This window comes from Cervus canadensis, chromosome X, assembly GCF_019320065.1.
Source record: "Cervus canadensis isolate Bull #8, Minnesota chromosome X, ASM1932006v1, whole genome shotgun sequence".
Classification (NCBI taxonomy): domain Eukaryota; kingdom Metazoa; phylum Chordata; class Mammalia; order Artiodactyla; family Cervidae; genus Cervus; species Cervus canadensis.
In genome coordinates this window covers 144700562-144717986 of record NC_057419.1, presented here as the reverse complement: position 1 = coordinate 144717986, position 17425 = coordinate 144700562, and the positions used below count along the sequence as shown (strand labels likewise).

At 49.9% G+C, this 17425-nt stretch overlaps 1 protein-coding gene and 1 pseudogene across 3 annotated transcripts; one reads left to right on the top strand and one right to left on the bottom strand.

Moving 5' to 3' along the window:
- Nucleotides 1-15553, top strand: part of LOC122435794 — a 115295-nt pseudogene extending 99742 nt beyond the window's left edge.
- Nucleotides 1747-3280, bottom strand: LOC122434974 (EKC/KEOPS complex subunit LAGE3-like). 3 transcript variants are annotated; one of them, XM_043458792.1, is made up of 4 exons: nucleotides 3264-3280; nucleotides 2714-3117; nucleotides 2261-2386; nucleotides 1747-2059 (listed from the first exon to the last, which is right to left on the bottom strand). In XM_043458792.1, the coding sequence occupies exons 2-4, from the start codon at nucleotides 3052-3054 to the stop codon at nucleotides 1921-1923; spliced, it is 606 nt and encodes a 201-aa protein (XP_043314727.1). In that variant the 5' UTR covers nucleotides 3055-3117; nucleotides 3264-3280; the 3' UTR covers nucleotides 1747-1920. The 3 variants fall into 3 exon arrangements, with proteins under 3 accessions (XP_043314727.1, XP_043314728.1, XP_043314726.1); XM_043458793.1 differs by lacking the exon at nucleotides 3264-3280 and having other exon boundaries at nucleotides 2270-2386; nucleotides 2714-3183; XM_043458791.1 differs by lacking the exon at nucleotides 3264-3280 and having other exon boundaries at nucleotides 2714-3181.
- Nucleotides 15554-17425: the final 1872 nt, after the last annotated feature.

The following is a 17425-nucleotide window of genomic DNA, read 5'->3' as shown; positions in this document are numbered from 1 at the left end:
AATGCAGTAATTAATACTATGGTCGATTCTGCCTTGCTCACATATACAAGAATTTTCCTATGATAGACTCCAAAAGTGGGTCAAAGGATATGTGCATCTTAAATGTAATAGAACGTGCCAATGAAATGTCCAGATAGATTTTACTACCACTCTGATACTGTATAAGGGTCCTTGTTTTGGCTTCCCTGGTGGTCCAGTGGTAAAGATTCTGCCTGCTAATGCAGGGCACATGTGTTCAATCCCTGGGCTAGGAATATCCCACATGCCTGGGGCAGCCAAGCTCGTGTGCCACAACAACTGAGCTCACCACTATCTAAAGTCTGTGCTCCTCGACAAGAGAAACCTCTGCAATGAGAAGCCTGAGCACAGCATTAAGAGAGTAGCCCCTGCTGACTGCAAGTACAGAAAACCTGCACACAGTTAACAAGATGCAGTGCAGCCAAAAATAAAGAACTTTCATAAATAGTTTTCATAAATAAAATTTTTAAAAGGAGTCTTTGTTTCCAACTATAGCCTTCTCAGACATTGATGATTTCAGTTAATTAAGTTCATCCTACATTAAGATCTGCTCTGGTCATACAAAGTCAATCTTAATAAGTAAGACCCAAAAAGGATCAAACTGTTTCCAAGCAACTTAACAGGATTCCAGAATAAAGCTCAAGAATAAGTTTAAGCACAGAAAAATATTAAGCATGCATGGGAAATTTGATATTGCTTGGCATCCAATCTAAAATTACCAGGAAGCAAAGAAGCAGGAAAGTCAAATCCATTAAAACATAAATCAGTGTGTTGTTGTTCAGTCGCTCAGTCGTGTCTATTTTCGACTCCATGAACTGCAGCAGACCAGGTTTCCCTGTCCTTCACCATCTCCTGGAACTTGCTGAAACTCATGTCTGTTGTTGTGATGCCATCCAACCATCTCATCTTCTGTCATTCCCTTCTCCTCCTGCCTTCAATATTTCTCAGCATCAGAGTCTTTGCCAGTGAGTTGGCTCTTCACATCAGGTGGCCAAAGTGTTGGAAGATTTCATTTTAACAGAAATCGGTTAAAATCCATTAATTAGAAAGGAAAAAAATAAATGTGCACGTATTTACAGACAAAACGATTGTCGAAGAGGAAGTTCAATGTGATCTACAAAAGAGCTATTACAATTAATTAGTGAGTTTAGCAGGGTTTCACGATACAAGGATACTCTTGAGAGTGCTTTGAATTGCAAGGAGATCAAACTAGTCAATCCTAAAGGAAATTAGTCCTGAATATTCACTGGAAGGACTGGTGCTGAAGCCAGAGCTTCAACACTTTGGCCAGCAGATGCCAAAAGCTGACTCACTGGAAAAGACTTGTGATGCTGGAAAAGATCAAAGGCAAAAGGAGAAGGAGGCCACAGAAGAGATGGTTAGATAGCACCAATGACTCAATGGACATGAATCTGAGCAAATTCCAAGAGACAGCGGGGACACACAGGCTGGTGTGCTATATAGTCCATGGGATCGCAAACAATCATCTGGGCACAACTTTAGAGACTGAACAACAACAACATTCTGGTGTTTTATATATAAATGCAACTATAAAACTAACAAAATAGCCCAAAATTAATACTGAATGGCAGTACACAACTTTCTTATTTTCCCACTTCTTACATTGTCTTCCATTATGTTGTACTCCTTGAATACCTGGATCTCAGAACCTCCCCTCCAACTAAAAGACAAATGCAGTATTAGGAAGTGAACACACTAAAAACAAAGTCAGAGACAGCACAGTAGCTCAGTTTTATTTTCTGCAGTTAACAATCACCAAACAAACAAAGTGGACCCTGAGCCCTGAAGCAGCAGCACAAGCACTAGATGAAGCCCCATCAAACTAAATCAGAAAGCAATGCCCTGGGGAAGGATACTTGAGCTAGGGCACATAGGCTAGGTTTAAGCCCCTCTTCTGTGATGAGGCTTAGCATAAAGTGGGGGCACAAAGTGCTGTAAGGTCCGAATCACCATGGAAAGCTGGTCCAGACAGAAGGCAATGGACGTCTGGAACAGGCCAGGGTCTTCAGCAGTCAATTGGCTAAAAGGGAGGGAAAATGAAATTTAAGTTCCCGCCAAGAAGGAGGAAGGGGAGCATGCCCTCCCTTTGTCCCCACACACTGACAAGCCCAGAGCACCACACTTCTCCTCTAGGCTTAACCCTCCATTATGGCTCCTCCTGGGCCGAGACTGGTCACCGCCCTCCACTCCCTCCCCAGCCCCGGCCCCCTTTAGAACTGACAGAACCAACATGCGGCCATTAACATTGAGCTCCTTCCGAATTGGCCCTTGCAGTTGAGTACGTGGAGTCAGGAAGTGGCGGGCGATGTCCGCCTCCTCATGCGATGCGAAAGGCACAGTGAGGCTGCTGGTGGAGATATGGTTAAGGCACCATCCACACTAGTCATTTGGCTTGTACGTCAGGCTCCCTGCTCACACGGAGAACCGCTTTCTCCCACAAGGCCACCACCGGATACCCTGGATATCACTGCCCAACCCTCTGGATCCCTTCAGGTTGCTTTCCTTCACCACTATCCTCTGGCAGCCAGACCACCTCAGACCCATACCCTCCACCCCCGCAGAATACCCTCCTCCCACACATTAGGCCCTGCCACCTGCAACCCCCAAACCACCCCTAGCCCACACCCTGAACCCTGCGGCCGCCCGGCCCACTGGGGCTCCTAGAATAGGATACAACTGGAGGGCTCGGTTACTCAGAACTCCGGCTCCAGGTGCAGCATCTCCACCAGGCCCTGGTGCGTGGGGTGCCCCCAGGATCTGTGGAATGGCACCGGCTGCACCACCTGACTCTCCGGCAGCACTGGGGCCTCTGGGATTAGCCTGGTCACCGGAGCCGCCAGGGACTCCTCGACTGACGGCGTCACCAGGGACAGCTGGGTCGCCAGGGCCATTGCCGCCACCAGCACCACCCAGAACGCCTTGACCACCACCTGCTATGCCAGCTGCAAAGGCCTCGGCAACTGCGTCTTCATCGGCTGCCCTCGTGACTCCTCCACCGTTTGCCTCGGACTCCATCTTGAACGCTCTGCCTCTCCCTCTGTGGCGGGAAAGACTGAACAGTCCCCACAGATACCGGCCCTGTAGTGAGACCTGCAACTCAGCAGAGCGCCTGCGCAAACCCACCCTGGTCCTGCCTCACGATTGGTTCCCACTGAAAATGGGCGCCCTGAAGCTTCATGCGCTCACGCGCCATGTAGCCCCAATGCGCGTGCGCAAACCCATACCCACGTGGTCTGGGCCCTCCCAGTCAGGGCTGCCTCAGGCCGGAAACCTGGTAAATGGCTCAGCCGTGAGGCGTCTGGGTGGTGCTCCACCCTTTAGTGTGGAGGCAGCTCCTCAGTGCGCATGCTCAAACAGACCCCGCCCGACTCTTCAAGTCACTTGACTGTTTCTGGCCCCAACCTGCAAACTGTGCATGAGCCCCGGTCGCTGTGCATTTCCAAGTCTTCGCTGCTGCCAGCCTGGCTACGTTCACAGGTGATCATCCTGCTGAGAGCAGGTCCTTGTCATTGACTTCCGGAAGGGAATTGGGCACCCCTGGGTCAGGGCTGGTCTATCCCTCTGGTGCCCCACACATAGGTCACGTCAGTGTAAGTGCATCTGTGTGCATGAGCACATGGGCAGGTGTATGCACATGGGCGTGTGCATGGATGTGTTTGTGAGAGAGAGCACGTACACAGATTCACACACATAGGCATGTGCATGTGTCTGTTTTTGGAGGTGTTTGAGCATGGGCATGTATGTGTGGGCAAGAGAGAGCATGTGGTCAGGTGCATGCACATGAGTGTGTGAGTATGCATGCCTGTGTGTGTGCCAAGAGAGAGTGCCTATGCACAGGTGCCTGTTCATGGATGTGTGTGTGTGTGTGTGTGTGTGTGAGAGAGAGTGCCTGCACAGTTGCATGTACATAGGTGTGTGCATCTGTGTGTGTTTGAGAGAGAGAGAACACTTGAACAGGTGCATGCACATAGGCATGTGTGTGTGAGAGAGGCAAAGCGAGCACATGCTCAGGTGCTTGCACATGGGCATGTATGTGAGTGCCAGAGGGAGCGTGTGGTCAGGTGCATGCACATGGGCATGTGCATGTGTAGGTGTGTGTGTGAAAGAGAGAGCATGGGTCATATGAATGCACATGGGTGTCTCCATTTGTGTGTGCTTGCACAGGTGCCTTCACATGGGAGTGGGCGACCCGGCTCTGGAGTCCTGAGACTAGGGATGTGGAGGGGGCTGTGCCTGCCCACCTGGGGAGGTAAGCGGAGACTTCAGTTGGACTTATTGAGGATGGCATGGGGCTGGGCCACCTGGGGCTCCAGGTACACAGACTGCAGGGACTCCAGGCTGGGGACTTACTCCAGGTGCCCAAGAAGCACCAATGATACTGGCTGGATTAAAGGGCTGTGGGAAAGGCAGTGTCCCCCAAGACACCCCCAGTCTCTTGGCCCTCTGCTGATACAACTCTCAGGGGCTTTCCCTCCCAAGGAACAAAGTCTTGGGGCTGGAGGTGCCAGGGGCCCTCAACTGGGAGGTGACCCTGTGTCTGCTGGCCTGCTGGGTGCTGGTCTGCATCTGTCTGGAAGGGGGTCAAATCAATAAGCAAGGTAAAGCTGGGGGTGATGAGGGGCTGGGGCAGCACTGCCTGGGTGTGGGGTGTGTATGCCAGGGAACCGCTGGTGCCACAGAAGGTGGCTGGATCAAGGTCACTGCCCAAAGAGGGGGCAGGTACTTCAATCAGGGCACTTGATCCCCAACCCCTGGCTGGGTAATACTCTCCATGGCCCTCCAAATCCTAGACCAGCAGCCTTCCCCCACCCCCAGTGGAAGGATTAGATTTTCCTGCATATCATGTTAGCGGTAGGGGTTTTGTAGATTACCTTGATCAGATTAAGAAAGTCTGTTTGTAGTCCTAGTTTTCCGACAGTTTTTATCATAGTGGTTGTTGAGTATTGTCAAATGCTTTTTCGGCATCTATTGAAATGATCATATGGTTTTTCTCCTGTGTTTTCTTTTTTTTCATTTATTTTTATTAGTTGGAGGCTAATTACTTTACAATATTGAAGTGGGTTTTGTCATATATTGACATGAATCAGCCATGGATTTACATGTATTCCCCATCCCGAAACCCCCTCCCACCTCCCTCTCCACCCGATTCCTCTGGTGCCTGCCCGTGCGGTGGGGGGCAGCGCGGGGGGGGGGGGGACCGCGTGTGCACGTGTGCTTCTGCGTGTCTGGGTGTGTGACCCGCTGAGGGAGAAAGCAGAACCGGCCACCCCCCTGGGCTCCCTGGTGCAACAATTGGTTTCATTCATTCATGCCTTCTTTGTTCACGAGCATTTCTTCCGTGAGCGCCGCGTGCCAGGCCCTTCCCTGGGGGGCTGGGGCCAGCTCGGGGCCGGGCACACACCCGCTCCTGCCTTGGAGGAACTCCCAGTCCCGCCAGGAGGCCGACCCGGCAAAGCAGAAAGCCATCCCCGGCGGAACGTGGATGTGGAGGAAAAGACACTGGATTTGGCCGAAGCGCTGTGGCTGGGAGTTCCAACCGGGCCAGACGGCCCAATTGCAGCCACCGGGCCGGAGGGACCCAAGTGTTTGGGGGTGGGGGCCGGCGTGTGGGGGGCAGGCGGGGAGCTGCTCTCGGGAGGCTCCCGGGCCCCAGGGGCGCACGGGCAGCGGCGTTTCCGCCTCAGAGGGGCACTGCTTGAGCTGGGCGGAGGCCAGGGGCGCCCAGCAGGAGCGAGGGGCGGGCGGCGGGCGCAGCGCCCACCCTACGGGAAGCGCGCGGCCGAGCTCCACCCGCTTGAGGGGGCCTGGCGAGGCCCCTGTACGCCCCGCGCGGGCGCCTGGGGAGTGGGTGCGGGGCCTGGCGCACCCCCACCCCCACCCCAGACGGCGCTGCGGGGGGGGGCCCAGCGAGGGTCGGGGGAGGGGGGCTTGGCGGCGCTCAGCCCTGCACTGCGGAGGTGGCAACAGGTTCCAGGATGTCTTCCTGCTGTTGGCACAGCGGGCGCTGCTGGCGCTGGGCAGCGAGCACTTTGGTGATTGAACGCCCCCTCCCCCCGAAGGCTCACTCCCGCGCGGCTGACCAGCAGGGATCTGGGCAAGGGGCAGACCCGCACGACTCCCGCCCAGGGGCAGAATTTGCCTCCCTGGCCTGATGCTGGTCCCCTCCCCCAGGGAGCCCTCTCCAGAAAGCAGGCCTTGGCACCACGGGAGCTCCTGCCTCCTGCGGGGTGGGCGACCCTCTCTCCAACCCCTTGAGAACACAGAACCGGGCAGGAGCCCAGGCGTGTCTCTCTCTACCTCCCGGCACAGGGCGCCCACCCCCACTCTGGTGACTTGGCCAAGCCAGACACACCAGGCTGGCACATCCCGGAACCCCTGGGTGCCTTCAACCCCAGCCCACTCTGGGGTCCTGCCCACAGCTGCAGCAGGCCTGGAGGGAGCCCCCCAGGGCTGGTGGCTTCCCACCTCTGCCTGTGGGAACTTGGGATGTGAGAGAAACGAAATGCACACACACAACACCTCCCCCCAACTCGGCTCCAGTTCAGCTGGTAACCTCAGGGAACTGAGGTCTGGAGCACAGAGGAGGGAGACAGAAACCTGAGGGAGGGGGAGTGAAGTAATCAAATCAGAACAGGCTGCAGAGGAGGCAGCCCAGGCTAGGGGCGAGGGGACCAGGCCAGCTGCCCACGGCCCCTGGAGCCAGGTGATGGGACTCATCCCAGAGACCAAGACATGGTGGAGTGTGGCTGGAGACAAGTCCCAGCCTGGTGGCCCACTGGGCTGGGAAGGGAGGCAGGGTAGGAAGGGGCAACTGGAGGCCCCATTGAGGCAACCTGGCTCTCTGTGACCTGCCGTCTCCCCAGCAATACCTCCTGCATGTCCCCATCCTACTTTGTGTTCTGATCAGTGACCCCCCAACAGCTCTGCATCTTTCACTCCTTAGTCACCTCTCTCCTGGTGCCCATCCTGTGTGCGCACTCTACCTTTGTTTACTTAGTTCCTTGGGGGTGGAGGCCCGGTGTGGGGTTCTTCCCAACTCTGGGTGTATATTACCAAGTTAATTTCCAAAAGAGCCACACCAGCATACCTCTAGCAATCAGCAACAGAGCAGCACGCCCATCTCACAGCAGCCATGCCAGCACTGGGTGTTCTCAGTCTGAGAACATTTTACTAATGTAACAAGAAGGAAGTGTTACCTTGTATTTTGTCATTGTTAGGTGGGCTTTTAAATTTGTTTTCCTTCCCATGCCTGAAGTTGTACCTTTCTCCAAATGCCTTGTACCAGCTGCATGTGCTCCTTCATGCAGTCTTTTCTGGTTCCTTGCCATGTACCTATAGGAGTCTCAACCTTTTGATTAATTTGTATGAGCTTTCTCTTATCTGCTGTACACCTTCCTTCAACTGGCCTATTTGCTTTAGGGCTTTAAGCAAAAAAAAAAAAAAAAAAAAAGGACCTCTAGGGGCACTGGCTCCACATCTCTGCACGTCAGGGCCTCCAGCTGGTTTTAGGAGCACGGGCGCTGTGCCCGGGACACAGAGTGGCCGTCAGAGGCCTGCCTTCCCCTCCGGTGTCCTGTGACCCGACCATCCTGCACCCTCATAGGGGAACCTCCGTCTTTCTGGAGGGGTGTAATTGCAATCACTGTGTTTTCCAGATTCCATTGAGACACAAAGTATTTGAAGTAAAAAGTGTTTTGAGAAGTTCAAGGTTGAGGATTAATTAAATCTATCACAAGTGCTAGGAGAGGGGTGAAGACATCTTAAGAACTGTTGGGTCTGGTGAATAGAGAGGGTGGCCAGCGCCAGGGCCTCCCTGGACAGTTGCATGTGCCCGTGGTCTCTGCCAGTTGTGCCTTGGGGAGTGTTTCTTGTGTGTGGTGAGATGGGTAGGAAGCGCTCAGAAGCTGCTGTGTCACTGGGGAGGTTGACTAAGGTAAATCATCTGTTAACTACAGGGTGTAAGACTACCTCCCAAAGCGAAGCAGAATGAAGTAACTAATATCCAGCCTTCTTCCAGAAGAGCCAGGTAGGAAGAATCACCTTGGTTTTTTTTTAATGGTTGGTGATCTTTTACAGTCTGTTCTAGGAAATGGTGGCAGTTGGGGAAATTCCTAAGATTTTCACTTGGAAGGGCTTTCCAGGTGACACTAGTGGTAAGGAACCCGCCTGCTAAATCAGGTGACATGCGACATGGGTTCAGTCCCTGGGTCGGGAAGATCCCCTGGAAGAAGGCATGGCTACTCACTCCAGTATTCTCGCCTGGAGAATCCCCATGGACAGAGGAGTCGGGCGGGCTACAGTCCATGGGGTCACAAAGAGTTGGGCACGACTGAGCAACTAAACCACCAGGACTTGGAAGGATGCGCTGCTTGAATTGCAGCTGTATCATGACATCTCTCGTTTCATCACTGGAGATAAACAGGGATTAGCCAGTGTCTTTTCCTTTCTTATTAAAAAAAAAAAAAGTCCAATCTTCAGTTTTATCTTTTTTCTATCTTGCCAGAACCCCCATTGTGTGAAACGAGCTGCTGTGGTGGGATGGGGGTGGGGGGACTGGAACCCGGCTCTAGGCATCCTCAGTGTGTGCCCGGGAGCCCACGTCCGACCCCTGACCCAGGTCAGGATGGGGGATGGAGCCCCCTCTGTGGGGCTGGGGTGGGGGTGTTGTCAGACTTGCTCTGGTCTCACCTGGTGGAGGTAAGCCGGTGGTTTAACTAGAACCGAGAGACCCTCTGAGCTGCATTGAGTGAGGGTCTTTGTCTCTTCCCTGCTCCTCAGTCCCCTCCTTCCAGTCCCCACAGCCACCCAATCTGGGGATTGTTGGATTCTTTAGCAAAAGCCTAATTGTGTGATTATATACATCATTAAAACACTACAGATTTTTTTTATTTCATAGACTGTCTCAAATATAAGCTAAAAATAGGGCTTGAACAGATTTAAGCAAAGACGTTTAATATAGAGTGTGTGCTTGAGTCGACCAGCTTTGCTCTGCATCAGAGCTTCTGGGGTGAGATGGGTCCTGTGGGATACGGTGGGGGACTGGGGACCACAGAGGGCCCTGGAAGCCCTCCCTTCCACCCTCACCCCTTCCACCCTCACAGACCCCCAGGGACAGTGCAGGCTGGGGGGTGGGGGGTGGTGCCTGATCAGCCCTTCCCCTAGGGGTGCCAGCTGAGAGTCCTTTGGGGTGACTTTGTGTAAATGGTGGGAAAGAAAGAGCAGGTGAATCACTGCACTTTCCCTTTAAGAACAGAAAACCACACACAGGTAAAGCTCTCAGAGCTTCTTAACACTGTTAAAATTAAAATGTCTTGTTTGGTAAAGAACATATTAGGGAAGTAATAGCCGTTCTTTTCTATGTGTGTTTCATAGAATCGAAGATATTCCACCTCCCTCCAAGAAGTTACCACCGGAACTGACCCGTTTTGTGCTTTTCACTGGATTTGAGTCTGTTCAAGTTCAAGAGTACATAAAGGTGAAATTTCCTTCTATTTCGCATAAGGATTTTTAGGAATGTTCCTTTTTGTTTATATTTGCTTTAGGCTAGCAGTTTTATTAGGTTAACATGTAATTAGGAATATCATGTTGTAACGTTGTTCATCGTGTTTATTTATAAACTGCGTCATCATTACATCGTTGCTTTCCCGCCTCATTATTGCTGCTACTTCCTCCTTAGACACTTTCTTTCTTGTTAGGACGACTCAGGTGAGGAGACCAAGAGCAGTCTTGTAATCACACATTAGCAAAGCCGCGCAAATATCATTTTCATAAGGGCATTAGCTTACGAGAGTAGCTGTGCCCCTTCAGGTTTCCTAAATGAACCCACCATCTTCTCAAGACTTGTTCTCTCTGGTGGGGCGGGCCCAGGGGTCACAGGTGTTTTTGTATTTATTTACATAAATGCACTTCTGGAAGTAACACCAGGAGGGATTGTGGGCTTGTGTCTGGGGAGGGAATGGTTAAAATATAGTTGACCTGTATCACAGGGATTCAAACATTTCCCTTTATTTTTTTTAAAGGAAAAGAAATAATTATAAATGCTACCATAAAATTATTTTTTACTTTTAAAATTGGGTATGAAGAGATCATCTTTTACACGTCTATGTCTTAAGTCGATTTTTATGTCATCATTTCTTAGAGACTGTGTCTTAACGTGCCTTATCAATACTCACTTCGGCGTAGACAGCCTGGGAGGTTCACTCCTTATGTAGCGAGCCGCCTTGTTCTCAGAGCTTTCTACTTCTTCAAAGGGGTGTCCTCCTGGTGTCCAGTGGAGGTCCTGCTTTAATCTTGACTTGTGTGGCACGGATTAGGGAAATGTACATTGTCACTTCCAGTTTCCACTTTGCTCGCACGGTGGCGTAGGTCTGGCTTCACCGCTTTCACCATTTTGTGCTGCCGAGAGCCCCATTCACGGTCTAGACAAGTCCCGGGTTGAGGCTGGGCGGGCGGCTCTGCAGACCAGATGGTCTCACCTCTGCTCTGTGTTCCCGGCCCTGAGAAGCTCCACATCCTGAGTGGGGAGGTCGCCGAGTCTGCACAGAAGTGCACCCACCTCATCGCCAGCAAGGTGACGCGGACCGTCAAGTTCCTGATGGCCGTTTCCGTGGTGAAGCACATCGTCACCCCAGAGTGGCTGGAGGAGTGCTTCAAGTGCCGCAAGTTCATCGGTAAGTGGCCGAGCCGCACCCTGTGCACTGGATGCCCAGTTAGGAGGGTTTTTGCCTTCAAATTTGTCCCCATTTTCATCCCAGCACACATCAAGTTCATTTTTTAACTCTGTGAATTTAAATGGATAAATAACAAATTTTTTCATGTCCCAGTGAGGCATTTGATATCTGTGCATTTTACTGTGAAATAGGAAGGTTGTGGTAATTGGGGAAGTACTGGGGAAGAGCTCTGTAGGCCTGCCTTGTTTCCCTGATATGCTGGCTGTCCAATGGGGTTCCAGGTGTGGGACAGTGGACGCAGCAGGGCCAGGGAGTGCAGGAGTGTCCTGGGAACACGGGGCAGGTGGCCTCGGGGACAGTTTGGGGCACCCACCTCCAGGACAGGCAGGGGCATCTGTGGTGGGACCTTCACTCCGCTGCTGTGTGCCCCTGCCCCACCCCGAATGCCTCCTGCCAGAGGCTGCACAGGTGGTCCTTGGGTGGTGTCCACGGTGGTCCCTTCTCCTCTCCGCCTGCTCTCGAGTCATCTGTGGGAAGCACTTTGAAGTCTGTAGTTGCCGCTGCTCCTCGGCCGACTCTCCTTTATCCCCTGTTTCCTCACATGTCTCCTTTCTGTCTCATCCGTGGGGTTGTCACTGTTCCCACGTCGCCCCGCTGTAACCAGTGACCTCTGGTCGTGCTGGCTTCAGTGTCCTCTCTGCTCTTCCCATCAGTCGTGACCACCTGGTAGCTTTTGGCAAAACAAGAGCGTCCTAGACTCGTCTTAGGCTTTTCTGCCCTAGTGCTGGCACCAGCGTGTCCCAGGGACCCCCCACCCCGCCCCCAGTTCCAATCTCAGGGCAGACCCGGGGAGCTGATGGCACTCCGGCCCATGGGGTCTGGCTATGCCAAGCCGACTCACACGGTGCTCCTCGTGTCTATCTGTCCAGTTCCAGTCCCACACCACAGGGCTCAGGCTCGTCTCTCCCTTCCGGTGTCTGTACTCCAGCAGTGAGATGCCTGCTCCCAATGTCCTAAATACATTAGCTTCCTGGACGAGTCCCATATAGTCAGCCCCCATCGGCCATCCCTGCGCCCCCCCCCCCTGCAGCACACCGCCCCTGCCTGGGCTCTGACAGCTTTAAGACTGGACGCTTCCTATCATGGGGGAGGGGTATTCTGACATTTTGTATTTATATCTATATAGTTTGAGACACCAATTGTATAGGTTATTTCTTTCTGGAATGCACACGTGCCCTTTGCACTGCTGTGGAAAGTTTGACTCTTGCCACAACTCCGACCCAGTAAATATAATTCTGCTGCTCCTCTTAGAAACCCAAGGTTGTTGTAGCCACTGTGTTGCTTTCAGTGTCATCTCTCACCTTAAACAGGGACTGCTTCCTGTCATCCCTCACAGCTCTTCAGCAGGCACAGCAACCTTCATCATGCTATAGAAACTAGCATTTCAGATACATCACTTCATTCAAGTATGTAACTTCATGCATGACAGTACTTCTTTGTTCATTTTTTAACTTCATTTTTTAGACATTCTTCTCTTCTTTCACCTAGTGTAGTGCCTTCTTTTTCTGCTGGTGGCTGATGGACTTGCATTTCTAGCAGTTGTTAAATCTCAATGTCTCCTGAGTGACCTGATGGAGTCAGCAACTATGCTCTCTGAGCTGAGAATGGTTTTCTCGTTTTTAAGGCGTTGTTAAAAAAGAGAAGGGCAAGTGACATACCCTGCATGTGGCCTGTCAGCCCTACAGCCTGTCGTCTGACTCAGCCTGACCCTGGACTGTTAGTTTGGTTATGATGATGGAATGCTTTTCTGAATGAGATGTATTCATAAGAAGATGAAAACATTTCGTGATCTTTACTTTTTGAAAAATTGGGTATTATTTAAAAATTCTTAGATCCTCAAAATCTGGTAAAACCATTCTTTATAAATTGATGTACTTATACGTGTATAAAAGGAACTTGTTTTTGGTAAATCTGTAAAATATGGCTAATTGACTCTCAGCTGGAGTCCAGTGGCTCTGAAGTCACTGGTCCTTGTGAGCACAAGCTGGCCATGAACCTGGTTCCCAGCCTGTCCCTCCACATGGGCACTCTTCACCTGGGTCTGGGTTGGGGTGCTCTGGCCCCTCAACAGTGTGAAGTTACAGCTGAGGGGGAGGTAGGGAGCCGCCCAGGGATGAGAGGAGGGTCCATGGACGGCTGTCAGAACATTTGTTCCTAAAAGTTAAGAAACACTGATCTATGAGGAAGAGTGTCTTTGGCCTGGCTGGCTGTTTTCGGGAGGAAGGTAAATGAAACATAATCGGGGAGACTTACTCATTCACAGGTTTCACAAGTGGATGCCAGCACCTGGCTCACTGGGGCACCTGGAGCCAGTCACACGCGGTGCACCCCAGCGCCAGGCACTTTCTGAGGCTGTGCTGTCTTCCTTTTCAGACAAACAGAACTACCTTCTCCGAGATGCGGAGGCTGAAGTGCTTTTCTCCTTCAGTTTGGAGGAGTCCTTGAGGAGGGCCCACGTTTCTCCACTTTTCAAGGTACACCTGGACTGGAGCTCAGATCAGCTGCTGCAGCTGGGCAACCATGACGGAGCAGGCAGCTTGCACCCAGAGAGCTGGTCTCTCCCCACTCCCCCTGTGCAGTCAGGCCTCCTCTAGGATGTGTTCTGTGTCTAAGAGAATCGATAGGGAGAGAGATGCATTACAAATAACCCGGGCTCAAAGAGTATGTTATGAATAATTTATAAGATGTTTGTTTTTTTTTTTTTTTGCTTTTAACAACTTACATTAATACTATTCTCATAAAATGTATATTCAGCTGGAAAATGGAGACCAATCTTGAGAAAATATTAACTGAATATGTGTCTAATAATTCTAAACTACAGTGTTTAAATGTTTCTAAGTTAGAACAGTTAGGAAAAAAAATTTTTTTGTATCAAATAGTGGCTTAGTAGATTAATAGAGGCAGGTTTTTTGTTTGTTTGTTTGTTTTGCTCTTAAGGAGCCAACTTAGGAATCCAAAGAGATTTTCAGTACTGAGTTAAGAGTACATTACCTAAAATAGTCTGTGTTTTTCTAAATGTTTGAAGAGTTTAAAACAAAATGGTACTTTTGGTACATTTAAGAGTAAGGGTGTTAGAAAATTTTAACCATCAAAATCATTTTGTACTCCATTTGAGCTTTAGAAATTGTGAAAAATGTTCTTGTTCTTGTTCTTATTCTTGCTCTTATCACAGAATACTTCATGTCTTACAGGAATTAAAGTTCTAGTCACTTTTTAATAATTATACTTCACACCTAGCATATGAGAGTGCTTATTTCTGAAATTCCATGTCTGGGTTCTGCCAGGCCTACTTCAGGTTGGGAACTAAGGGTGTCTAGTACCGTGTAGCTCCATGAAATTAGTCATTTTGTCAAAATTCTTGGGTAGAATGAGAAATTACGCACACTGAAGATTCAGTTTGAAACCAGTACACGTATTTTCACTTTTAGGCGAAATACTTCTACATCACTCCTGGGATCTGCCCAAGTCTGTCAACCATGAAAGCGATTGTGGAATGTGCAGGAGGTGAAGTGTTGTCTAAACAGCCGTCTATCAGGAAACTCATGGAACATAAGCAGGATAAGGTGCATAGAAGTGAAACACTGTTGAATGTATCAATGTCATGTATGAGGCTCAGTAACCAAGAAGCTGATTTTCTTTTACTTAGAGTTTGTCAGAAATAATTTTAATATCCTGTGAAAATGACCTTCACTTGTGTCAAGAATATTTTGTCAGAGGAATAGGTATGTTCATTTCTCTGCTGTGTGTTGGCGTGCATGGGTGCAGGCAGGTGCGTCTGTTTGACAGGTTTTATTTTTGTTCCTTGCAGATGCTCACAATGCAGAGTTTGTTCTCACTGGAGTGCTCACTCAGACACTGGACTACGAGTCATATCCTTTGGGAAGGCGGTGGGTGGGCCCCTCTCATCTTTAGTGTCAGAGCTGCGTGCGCTCCGTGAGCCCACAGATTAGGGCACTATTGCCAGGGTTAGTGATAGAACCACTGAAGGCCCGTTGAATTTCGTAGGCTGTTCTTCTAGAGTAGGTGCTCTTACATCTTTCCAGGCTCTTTCCCACCCTCCATGTTTAGATCTGAATGCCTGTTCTGTGCTGCCTTTCTTTGTGGGAGGAAGACTTGGTGTAAAGCTTACCTGAGCCGTCTGTGGGTGACCTCTTGGGCCTCTCCTCACGTCTGCAGCCTGAGAGCAGCCGTGTCATCCTGCCGCAGGGGGTGGCCTGGGCTGCAGGGCCTAGCATGTGCCCTGCAGGAGAAGGGAGGGGCTGATTTTCTGTGGCATGGCTTCGGACACCTGGGGCTCTTTATCTGAATGCGGGGCCCTTGTTGAGTGTTGGCACAGGTCCGCACTGCTGTGGGAAGTTGTTTTCCTCAACACGCCTACATATAAATTTAACTGACGCACCTGGGCTGGTGCCAGGAGCAGTGCAGGCCTGCCCTCGGCCCTGCTCCCTCAGACGCCCTTGTTTTTCAGCTGCTTTCTTTGGGACAAGCGTTTTTACGCAGGAAGACAAATATATTAAATATGTTGCATCTTATTAAGATGTGTAATTTTATTCTGAGGAAACATAAATCATGTTTTGTATTATATGAGTTTTAAGAGCCCATGTTAGGCTTTATGATTCATTTGCCGGGTTTTTAAATGTTTTCACAACACTGTTACTGGAACTTTAGCTGCAAATAAAATGATGCAAATAAAGACCTTGCTATCTCTAAATTACGGATGTTAAAGATTTGAAACATTTTGCACTTTTATTTTTATTTATTATACTCTTTTCTTTTATATTGAAATTGTGCCCACATTTTAAATAAATGTACTTTTGAACTTAGAATTGAGTGATCCTTTATTGTGACACATTTTTTGCATAGTTTATAGTGTTTTCATTAAGCTGGATCACATTTTAAGTAATTTCAAGGCAAAATATTTTCTAGTAGAATTTTCTCCTGTGGAAGTAATTTCTGGAAGGTAGCCATTTTCTATCAAGGTGAGACATAGACTCCTGAGCAGAGCTATGTTCAGAACATTAGCAGTTATTACCACAGGCACAGACCAGCCAGAGTCATTAATACCACAGAAACCCACATCTCTCCTGCTTCTGTTCCAGATATGGCTCTAATACACTTCCTGTCAGATTGTAGGTACAAAAACGTAAGTGGAGACCATCGTCTTACCAGTGACTACTGACATACAAGTGTGTTTAATATACTACAGGTATTAGTGTGCTCAAGACCAGTGCTGTCACAGAAGTTCAGCCCTGCCCCGATGTCACCGCCCATCAGTGTGCTCCTCAGACACTGAATTTGCCTCCACGGCAATTGCTGAGGTGTCTTCCTAAGTTCAGTTCAGTTCAGTCGCTCAGTCGTGTCCGACTCTTTGCGACCCCATGAATCGCAGCACGCCAGGCCTCCCTGTCCATCACCAACTCCCAGAGTTCACTCAAACTCATGCCCATCGAGTCGGTGATGCCATCCAGCCATCTCATCCTCTGTCATGCCCTTCTCAATCCTGCCCCCAATCCCTCCCAGCATCAGGGTCTTTTCCAATGAGTCAACACTTCGCATGAGGTGGCCAAAGTACTGGAGTTTCAGCTTCAGCATCCGTCCTTCCAATGAACACCCAGGACTGATCTCCTTTAGGATGGACTGGTTGGATGTCCTTGCAGTCCAAGGGACTCTCAAGAGTCTTCTCCAACACCACAATTCAAAAGCATCAATTTTTCGGTGCTCAGCTTTCTTCACAGTCCAACTCTCACATCCATACATGACCACTGGAAAAACCATAGCCTTGACAGACGGACCTTTGTTGGCAAAGTAATGTCTCTGCTTTTTAATATGCTATCAAGGTTGGTCATAACTTTCCTTCCAAGGAGTAAGCGTCTTTTAATTTCATGGCTGCAGTCACCATCTGCAGTGATTTTGGAGCCCCAAAAAATTAAGTCTGACACTGTTTCTACTGTCTCCCCATCTATTTCCCATGAGGTGATGGAACCAGATGCCATGATCTTAGTTTTCTGAATGTTAAGCTTTAAGCCAACTTTTCCACTCTCCTCTTTCACTTTCATCAAGAGGCTTTTTAGTTCCTCTTCACTCTGCCATAAGGGTGGTGTCATCTGCATGTCTGAGGTTATTGATATTTCTCCTGGCAATCTTGATTCCAGCTTGTGCTTCTTCCAGCCCAGCGTTTCTCATGTTGTACTCTGCATATAAGTTAAATAAGTAGGGTGACAATATACAGCCTTGACGTACTCCTTTTCCTATTTGGAACCAGTCTTTGTTTCCACGTCCAGTTCTAATTGTTGCTTCCTGAGGGAGCTGTAATTGGCTCCAGTCTGTTCTCCAGTTGTGCAATCTGTACAGTTTAATTCCCGAACGCAGTTTAGGTGGAGAACATGCATTAAACACGTTAGGACTTCCACGTCACAGGAGTTGTCAGCATTGCCGTAAGGCTCAGGCATCGCTTAGTTACGTGGGATGTCCTCCCGGCTCTGACCTGGAGCCACGTGGAGTTAGTCCTGCAAATCACCACTCAGTGTCACAGTTGTGAAGTGAGGCTCCACACCTGCGACCTCACCTGTGCTCTAGGCCCTGGACTGTGGTGACTTTCCCGTGACCCGTCTCTTACCATGTGGGCACCCTTAAGTCTCTCAGCACACGTGGATGAC